We start from the raw sequence: 10232 nt of genomic DNA on the forward strand, positions 1-10232 counted from the left end.
TATATAAGTAAAACACAAAATATAGTCAAAAGGATGTTTTATGAAACAAGTTCAGTATAAATCTGCTTTATTCATAATTTGTTTCAGCTAAATATTTTGGATTTGGTGTATACACACATATCACACACACCTCAAACACACAATGCTATGAATGAAAAAAAAAACATGCAGTAGATAAGACAAAGACAGAGCAAATTGGCTTTAAAGTGTTTCTTTACAACTTCTGACAGATTTTAAAGTAAACCCAAACTGTATTTAGGAAGACAGAATGCTTTGTTTTTGGTTTTCCCCCAAAGCAAAGAAAAAACAGAACGTGCTTTGAAATAAATTACACGGATTCAAAACAAAAGAAATCCAGATAACAAGACCAACCTTGTGTGAAAGATTAAAAAAAACCTCAAGTGTGGATTTGTGTGTTTAAATAATGAAACACAACGCAACACAGCGCCATCATCGACATAAAACACAGAAAAAAGCAACAAATATGAAGCTGAATTAAAGTATGTAGTGATAAAAGACAGTTATTATTCATGACTGACTCAGAAACTCTGAGGTGAAGTTATCCTTGAGTGATGTTTAGTTTCAGCATTCAAGCCTCCTCAATACAAAGAGAAGCATTGAAGAACAAATGGTTCGTAAGTCAGAGATGAAGGCAAGTATCACATGGAACTGGTAACAGTGTCCTTTTAAAGCAGCACCAAAACCACAGGTCTGAGCATCACAGTGGAACATTGATGGATTTTACAGTATGTGGAAAGTGCTTTCTTTCCAGAGCTTACAACAGAAGCTATATATAATTTATTACATTATTATTCTGAATATATCAAAATATCAGACTCAAAACACTCTAAACAATAAGGAAACAAAAAGCCTAACAAAATCAGTAAATTTACAGTCTGATTTTAAAGAATAACTGTATTGTAATAATAGCATAATTTTCAGGTCAGAGTGACGAAGCAACTAAAGCACTGTAATTTAAACTCATAATATAATCTACAAACATGACTGATTGAAACGCTTCTTTAAAAAAAATGGCCTCTTTCAGTTGCAGATGCAGAAGATCATTCAAAAACAAACAGAAATGAAAAGTGTCAAACACAAAGTTTTGTGTCCGGAGTCAAACAGAAATATTTAGATCAAAACTAAGATGAAATTTCTGTGCGGACCTGACGGACATCTTCAGTGAAATCTATGTCCGATATCTATCTTTACAAGACATTGAGATGTCATATTGAATCTAGGTTTGTGTCGGGAAACACAACGTCTAAGAAAACCAGCCTGCAGATTATTTCATGATTAATAATTCATTTCAGTCATTTTTTAAGAATAAATAATTGTTTTTCCACTTAAAGCTTTCTTTGTCGTTCTCTTCATTGTAGCTGTAAATCTGAAATACTCCAATTTCAAAAATCAGAAGAGGAAAACTGTTGTGGACAAATTTTATTTTATCTTGCCCCTCTATTGACCCAGTGAATTGAAAATCAGCTGCACTTATAGTTAATAACTTTAATGCCATTTTGGCAAATGATGCAGAAATGCATCTTGAATCATCTTTCTTTAATAAAAGATGCTATGTGCTGCAAGTAGAAACTCAAAAAGTGGACATGTCTTTGTTTCAAATATGAAATATAGCATTAATAATTATTAAGTCCAAATTAAAGCATAACTTTGTTTGGAAGTAGAAGTCTGAACCGTTGTAGAATCTTTAAAGTAAATAAATAGATTAAATGTGAAATTTTGAAAGTTTCCAGCTCAGTGAATGGCAGCTCACAGTCAGAAACTGTGAATAGATACAGCATGTGTCTCACCTCACAGCTTAGCCTCTCACATCCTTGAGTCAGGCAAATTCATCACATCTTGAAACATCTCAGATAACTAGTAGTTCATCCAAATTCTAGACAGCATCTCGTAATAGGTAATGTGGGAGTGACCATGGGGGTGAAAGTCCAGGACCAATGGGAAGCCATCTTTTAGTTCTACCTTTGCTCTTGTTTAGCTTGCGTTCAGCAAACGGAGACCGTGTGGCTTCACTGATGTGTGCTTGAGTGGGTTTTCAGTTCAAGGAGCCAGAATCAAAAATGCTGTCTCACAGTTGATTACTTGGATTGTTTTGCACTTTAGCTTTGACATTTAGCATTCAGTAGACTTTCATCATGTGCATCTGTATGCAAATGTGTTTCAGTCCAGAGGGAGAGAGTGACGGTGGCAGCTCGCATTTGAAGCTGTAAAGTGGTGGTGGGGTACGGGGGCAGGTGGTTTGAAGATGTTGAGAAAGTTATGTGCATTCGTGTTTAGAGACATTTCTCAGTCCATGGAAAGAGTGGGGCAGCCCTCACACCTCTGGCTGCTCTGCAGTGACGAGCTGTGATGACGTGTCTGAGTAGGTTTTCAGTTCATATTGTGGCCACATCACATCTCTGGCTGCTCCGCGTTGGCTGGTTGGTTCCGGGGCTCAGGAGACTCGTAGCGCTGGTGGAAGTTTCTTTTCCGCAGCTTCTCTGGAGCTTTTCTCCACAACACAATCTCCTGAACACAAAATTAAAAGACAGAACACATACACGAAACAAAATTATTTCATTCATAAAATCACAAGAACGTAAGCAACCAAGGAATGGATTTGTGTCGGTTAATACAAATTCTTAAAGGATACAAAGAAATCATTGCAAGACTGCCATAAATACATGGCTGTTGTGGTAGAGCTAAATGACTTAATTCAGAAATTAAAGACATTAAACTCACTTATTTTATTTAGTAAATGTAGATGGTCCTAAATTTTGCAGTAACAACATATGTCAGTCAGCATGATTTAAAATAAAACTACAAAACTAAACTCTGCATTTATTGTCATTTCAAATCTTTTTCATAGTTATGGTAATTAATCTGAAGAAAAACCCTAAAGCAGAGGTGCCCAAAGTGGGGCCTGTGGGCCAAAATCAGCTCATCAAGCTATTTAATTTGGTCCTCTTGGGGAAACAGTTTGGGCACTCCTGCCCTAAAGTTAAAAACTGCCTTTCATTGTTTAGAACAGTTTAAAGACAAACTTTACGGCATGAAACTAATAAACTGGAGTATGCTTACAGCAATTTGAACCAGCTAAATAATCTAATCATTTTTATAATGGTTTAAAAAATACCCATGTAACATTTACATAAAATACATTCAAAAAAGGAATATTTAAGTTTATCAAAAAATGGATTTCATAAACTTTTGGTCCTCAAATAAACCTGCTCAATACTGCGAGTACTAGAAAACATCGGAAGTACTATTCCAGTTACATTAAATACATTTGCTATGTTTTTCCAGCGCTCCTACTTGCTGTTTAAAGTATCTTCGGTCCTCCTCATCCACCAGCACCAGATTGAGGAAGTAACGCACTGAGAACTTCTTGTTGACATCCCTCATGGTGGGTGTCAGGTCGTATCCTGTAAGATGCAGAGCTTGTGATGAACTGCCACTTTCACATTGTATTTGAGTCTATTTAAAGCTTACCATCCATCCATACATGCCTCCATAAATAAACAGACAGACAGACAGACAGACAAGACAGACAGACAAGACACTGGTGATAAGACCTAAGTATTTACCTGCCAGAAAGAGTCTGATCGGAATCGATTCTCCTTTTACTGGAGCGCCATCCATGATCTCGTATTTTGCAACCGTCTCTGTCTCTGTGGTTGTGCTGGGACCTAAAAGGAAGGAGAAAAACTAACCGAGTGAAAATGAGGAATTATAGTAAATCTGACAAATTTATTATTTTATTGGGATCATTTACATTTACAAAAAACGCAAACTACAGCAATAAACTCTTCATACGACAAAAAAAAAAAAAAAAAAATTGCACAAGCTTTAATACATTTAAGCTGCATGCATTAATTTCAGTTTGATTTATTTTTAATCAGCTTCTGTAAATTCTTACCAATGCCAGTTATTTCCTTCTTGATGAGCTGGAGCTCCATGTGTTGGATCTTGATCCTCACCAACAAAAAGTAAATCTTGCCAACGATCACATCCTTCAGGTGGTATCTGTCAGAAGAATAAAAACAAATAAATAAAAACTCAAAACAGCAGTAAATGGCAGCAAAAACAAAAGTAATTTAAGTTGAAGAGGTAATGATCTTACTTGGACTTATTATATTCAAACTCGATGTGAAGACAGTCTTCTATGCCAACCTCCATCTTGATGGAGTTGTTGACATCTGGGTAGGTGGCTAACTGGTGAACAATCAACTCATATTCCTTCACTAAGTCAGACAAACGACGAACTATCGTCACCCTGAGAAAATATCTGAGAACACACAACACAATATCACTTGAGTCCAACGTCTTAAGAAAACATGACATGACAAATAAAAGCAAAAACACAATTTAGTCAACAAGGTAACTCAACTGAGTCTCTCGCCCATGCATTCTGCATGCCTCAAGGAAAAATGCACACATATCAATTCTTCTTTTACAACTAAAGATACAAGTAATACTCATATCAGTACATGCTTTGACCCTTAAAAAATGTCTTATCTTTCCCCTTCAGTGCAGTAACAATGCTGGGTGAGATAAACAATCGCCTACCATAAAGTTGAACACAGAAACCATAAAAATGCTGATTTGTATTTACTTCAAAACATCTCAAATCAATTTGGGAGCACGATTTTAAAATACTTTTGTAAAGAATCTGAAGTTTAACGTTAGTTTACCTTAGCCTGACATTAGCTCCGGTGTAGGACTCGTAGGGCTTCTCCACCTGCATGAACTCAAAGTCGTAGCTTCTGTTCTGGGTGAGTTCTCCAGGTAAAGCCAGTTCTTTCACCAAGTCCACAAACTCATGGGTATTGCTTTTATCTGAGAACAGCTCTAAGAAACAAACATAAGCAATGGCAGTTTCACATCAGATAATATGATACAGCATGATACTTTTCTTTTCTTTTCTAATCACATCCGATCCTGATACTGTTTTGGATGTTTGCTCAGCTAAAGTTCTAACCAGACCAAATTAAATATCTTACACCAGAGTTATATCATTTGTGACCCATCATATCAAAATGAGGATTATGTCAAATTTGGTCAAAATTACCTACCGGTAATTACATTTTCAGATTCCTGGCTTTAAATGCTATATTCTGATACCTGGATCATCCTGATATCGTAAGTAAATCTATATATGACTTTATTTGTCTTGTTGGTTACAATAATACATAAATATTTGGTCTGAATCCTAATTTTATTTAATTTTAATGAGGAATTTTTGATGTYCTTATAAGGAGGAAACCTCAAATTATATTTGAATATTGAGATTTCCCAGTTGAAATGAAACAAAACTTTGCTAGCTCACAGGGAAAATCTCAAAAATTTAAAGCATTTTCCCTCAAGATCAGTTTTTTTGTTGCTACTGCTCAAAAACATGCTTCAAAATTTTGTTTCATGATTATATTTCAGACAGTTCATTCAAATGATACATTGATAAGGTGTTTATTCATTATGTTTTAACAAAATGCAATTTTTACAAATGTTTTAATCAAAACACTGTATTTGCCTATTTCTCCTTAAACCACTTTTAGACTTAATCCTCGATGTGATGGGTCACATTTGTGCAAATACATTGTGTACATGACTAATGACCAAATTATGTTTATTAGCAAAACAAGGGTTTTTGGAACTATCTTAGTTTTTTTCAACAAGCTGTATCTGAGCTCTGCAGTAGATAGCTGTTATGTTACAAACTCAAAAAAGGTGCTACAATCAGCATTTGCCCCTCTGAACTGCTTACTGGTACAGCTCTTTGAATAAGTGTCAGATGATCAATGTAAGGTTTCAAACACACACATGAACACACACGTTTGTGTCTCGTATCAACACAGCTCCAAGCGCASCGCAATGATAAACAGAGTCAAAATGATACTGTCTGCAGGGTAAAATAAAGCTGGACAGTGCTGAGAAGAACTATACAATCTATTACTGTTACCAGAGTGGTTCGTGTCTTACAGTGTGCAATAAAAAATTAAGCAGCAAACAACATTCATGCAACAGTTTTATCAGCTCACTCGACACATTACTTATCTTCTGCTGCAAATATTTCTGGTTTAGCTCTAGACAGCACATGACGACCACATGCTCTGTTAAACCACTGAACAGGAGTAAGCCAACAACACACTGTTACAGCATACATGTATGTTTTCAGGTAGTTACACAGAGCCTTTTTGCAAAAGGCAGGGTAGCAGTGTCAGTACACAGTGGTATATAAATCCAACGGACTCACCTATCTGTCCAACAAACTCTATGCGAATACCCTGATGCTCCAGTCGCTTTCCTCCCTGCTTCACATTTAAGTTCACCTGGAAAGAAAACATTTGTTGAGACATAATACATTATGAACAGTTTTACATCTTCCCCAGTCTTTGGAACATAAAAAAGAAATTATTAGGAAATGTTTAAATTCATTCTTTTTCTGTTTTTTTTAAATAAAGTACTTATTAACCAGAGTCCAAACTTCTACCTAACCCAGAAAAGGAATCTTTCAAAACCTTGGATGACTCAGTTATTATTTCTCAGTCAGAAAGTTAGCTAACGTAAAGAAAATTAGGATTACTCAATAAACAATGTATTGGCTATGAAAGTTGTTGACCTTAAGCACATGGTTTCAGCTTCCCCGAAAGTCAAAGCCAAGTCGTGCACACTCTTCAAATAAATCTTAATTTCCCACAGGAGTTAAAGAGAGGGCACAATAAGACTTGAACATAAAGAAATCCACACAGCTCAGTCTAATAAAAGCTGAAGCCCCACAGTAAACATTGTGGAACTCTGCATCTTGACGAACAACAGATATTCAGATTTACCTTGCCAGACACAGACTCTCCATCGTAGAAAAGGTAGTGTTTCTCCACTTTTCCATCTTCTGTCTTCAACTCGGCCGTTTTTCTGTTCTCTGCATCATTCAGCACCACATCAATCTCACACACAGGCCCAAACAAACCTCCCAGGAAACTCTGAAAACACAGAAAGCATACAAAATGAATATTACCGACACCTAAATAAAGAACACGTGGATGTCATAATAACTGACTATATCATCAAATAAACAGCTGTTTAATTGAAACTGTTGACTTTGTGAATGCTAGCCTAAAAAACACAAAATCCAAATCCTAGTTGAGCATGATTTACTGTTTTTTTCAGTGTTTGTAATGTTGACACATGTTGAGCAGCCACAATATAATGTAAGCTTTCAAATTACTGACAGAAATTTAAACTATATAATCTAAATTGGAGAGAGATTATTTCTGGTTTGAGCCACACCAGATAGTAAAAAGGGAACTTTTGTTTGGACACAAGTGGAATGTTGAAATAATCATGACAAGCACAATATTAGCTGCCAAGTAAACATCGCTCAGTGTGTACATGAGCTAGACTGATGGACTAACGTGCTCTGACAAAAGTCCAAGTGTGAGCTTGAACATATTAAACCCTCACTGTTGGTTAGTCACACTTAAGGAGAACAACAGCATCTGTTTTCGCCACAATGACCACAGTCATCACCAGATACACAGCGACATCATTTGCCTCTGAGCTGGCACAAAGTCATTCGCACAACATGATACTTCAGCATGATACAAAAGCTGAAAACCTGAAGCAATCAGCTCAGCCACACAAAGCCAATCAATCAATCAATCAATCAATCAATCAATCAATCAATCAATCAATCAATCAATCAATCAGTGATAAACGCAAAAATTGCAATAAATTTATTGAACAACCTGCAATAGAAGCAGATCTGTCCTTAAATGAACAAGAGAAGTTTGCAGAACTATATTTGTCAGTCAGTTTGAAGCATGATCATGTGAGGAGAACTTCACATTACAGTCAGCTAACTACTAGCTGCGTTAGCAAAATTTTTTTAAATTGGTTCCTGGTTACCGATACATGCACAATATATACATCAACAAGATAATCTAAATGATTGGCAACAATGTATGGCTAATACTAATACCATTTACTAAAGCTTACGGCTCGTTACCAAGGCATGTGAGGAAAAATGCCTTCGTACTGATGCTAACTAGCCCAGCCCTGATAGCTTACATCTCCTGATGTTAAACATCTTCAAGAGTGCACGTGTGACCCTGATAGAGTCAACATAATTTTTAACTAAAGCATAAACACGGGATTCATTCTGATGCTGTTGTTAAGCCTACGTTTGTTATTACACTCACCATGTCGGTGTCTTGACAGTTGAAGCTAACAGCTAGCCTCGCTCCGTTGGTTGAACCGGGGGCGTAGTATCAGACTTACCGTCATGTGACTAGGGTCACGTGATTGGGGGCGGGGACAAACTGCTCCAAAACACCGAACAGCTGCAAGTGGAGAGAAAGTTGATTTTTGCAACTTGCTGTACAGGTGATGTTGGTAAGATGCTTGTCTCATCAAAACGAAGACTCATAATTAGTTTTCAGCAAATGATTTTTAATCAGAAATGATTCTAGTGAATTTTGTTGACAGGCTCTGTAGCTGTAACAAACATAAGGCCGGTGGGCCAAATACCTCCACGGCATTTACTGTGGCCCACAAGAGCAACAAAGATGGTTTGATGTCTTAAAATTAACGTATGCTGCTTTTAAGCCAGCATTGACCATAAACTACATCTCCAAAAATGTGTGTCAGTTATTTTACCTGCAAAATTACAGCATCCCACATAGGTGGAGGTGCACAGAGTTCCAAAGTGTCAATAAGCCAACAAATTTTGTGGAGCAAAATCTCAATTTAGATGCATTTTCTCCAGCTCCACCTTTGCTGTGACCCAGTTGTACTAGGTAGTGGTAAGTTTAAACTGGACTGCCACTCCAGTAGACCACCCTGTCAGTGGTTGCAACGGCAACTTCAGTTCAAAATTCAGTATTGTGGCTACTCACCACATCTCAACAATGAGTAAAATTCTTTCATTTAAGAGTTTTTCAGTATGATTTATTTCACATTTAGTCATTTATACATGTAGTACTTTTTCAGTGTTTAAAAGGGAATGCTAAAACACTGTTTATGCAGGAAATACCACAACGAGCTCAGTTACCATTTATTAGCAGTCTTCAGCCGTTGCAATGAGACAAGGAATGTGACGTTTCATATTTAGTCAAAGTCAAACATGAGACAAAATAAGTTATTTACAACTGGCCGTTTGAGTGCAACCATCATGCTCTTGTGGTTCTTGGTAAAAGGAGTTTGATAACCCTGGAAAAACACTCTTTTTGCCCTCATGCAAAAAATGTTTTCTGAAAACCAAATTATTTATCAGTTAATGATGGGATGAGGCTCAGTGCCTCCAAATCCGAGGCCATGGTCTTGAGCCGGAAAAGGGTAGAGTGACTTCTCCGGGTCAGGGGGGTCGTCCTGTCTCAAGTGGAGGAGTTTAAGTATCTGGGGATCTTGTTCACGAATGGGGGAAGAACGGAGCGGGAGATCGACAGGCGGATTGGCGCAGCGTCTGCTGTAAAGCGGGCACTGTATCGGTCCGTCGTGGTGAAGAGAGAGCTGAGTCAGAAAGCGAAGCTCTCGATTTACCGGTCGATCTACRTTCCTACCCTCATCTATGGTCATGAGCTTTGGGTCATGACCGAAAGAACGAGGTCCCGGATACAAGCGGCCGAAATGGGTTTCCTCCGCAGGGTGGCTGGGCTCTCCCTTAGAGATAGGGTGAGAAGCTCGGTCATCCGGGAGGGACTCAGAGTAGAGCCGCTGCTCCTCCACGTCGAGAGGAGCCAGTTGAGGTGGCTCGGGCATCTGGTAAGGATGCCTCCTGGATGCCTTCCTGGTGAGGTGTTCCGGGCACGTCCCACCGGGAGGAGGCCCCGAGGAAGACCCAGGACACGCTGGAGGGACTATGTCTCTCGGCTGGCCCGGGAACGCCTTGGAGTTCCCCCGGAGGAGCTGGAAGAAGTGGCTGGGGAGAGGGAGGTCTGGGCCTCCCTTCTGAAGCTGCTGCCCCCGCGACCTGACTCCGGATAGGCGGAAGAAAATGGATGGATGGATGGATGGATGGATGGATGGATGGATGGATGGATGGATGGATGGATGGATGATGGACATTGTGTCCAAAAATTTGGTTACCCACTTAAATTTTTTAATGGGCAATAAGTATTTAGAGAAACAAACTTATTTTGACAGATACAATACTGAAAGCACATTTGTTTAAAATTGTTTTTTATTTAATCTACTTTTAATAGAAACATTTTGAATGCACATTAAAGCAATGTGGAGTA

At 38.1% G+C, this 10232-nt stretch overlaps 1 protein-coding gene across 1 annotated transcript; it reads right to left on the reverse strand.

Annotated features, from left to right (window-relative positions):
- Positions 1-50: 50 nt before the first annotated feature.
- vps26a (VPS26, retromer complex component A) lies at positions 51-8301 on the reverse strand. The gene is made up of 9 exons (XM_014001855.1): positions 8196-8301; positions 6828-6977; positions 6251-6326; positions 4692-4848; positions 4121-4285; positions 3917-4023; positions 3585-3686; positions 3313-3422; positions 51-2526 (listed from the first exon to the last, which is right to left on the reverse strand). Exons 1-9 carry the CDS (start codon positions 8196-8198, stop codon positions 2410-2412), a joined length of 987 nt encoding a protein of 328 aa, XP_013857309.1. The 5' UTR covers positions 8199-8301; the 3' UTR covers positions 51-2409.
- Positions 8302-10232: the final 1931 nt, after the last annotated feature.

The sequence above is a fragment of the Austrofundulus limnaeus genome, unplaced genomic scaffold (genome assembly GCF_001266775.1).
Source record: "Austrofundulus limnaeus strain Quisiro unplaced genomic scaffold, Austrofundulus_limnaeus-1.0 Scaffold10, whole genome shotgun sequence".
NCBI lineage: Eukaryota > Metazoa > Chordata > Actinopteri > Cyprinodontiformes > Rivulidae > Austrofundulus > Austrofundulus limnaeus.

Excerpts from the sequence above, each read along its gene's own strand:
- vps26a (XM_014001855.1), bottom strand. Across the intron at positions 4,849-6,250 it reads AGAGTTTGTTGGACAGATAG|AGCTGTTCTCAGATAAAAGC; the intron begins GTGAGTCCGTTG and ends TTTGTTTCTTAG. Across the intron at positions 4,024-4,120 it reads TTTGAATATAATAAGTCCAA|ATACCACCTGAAGGATGTGA; the intron begins GTAAGATCATTA and ends TTCTTCTGACAG.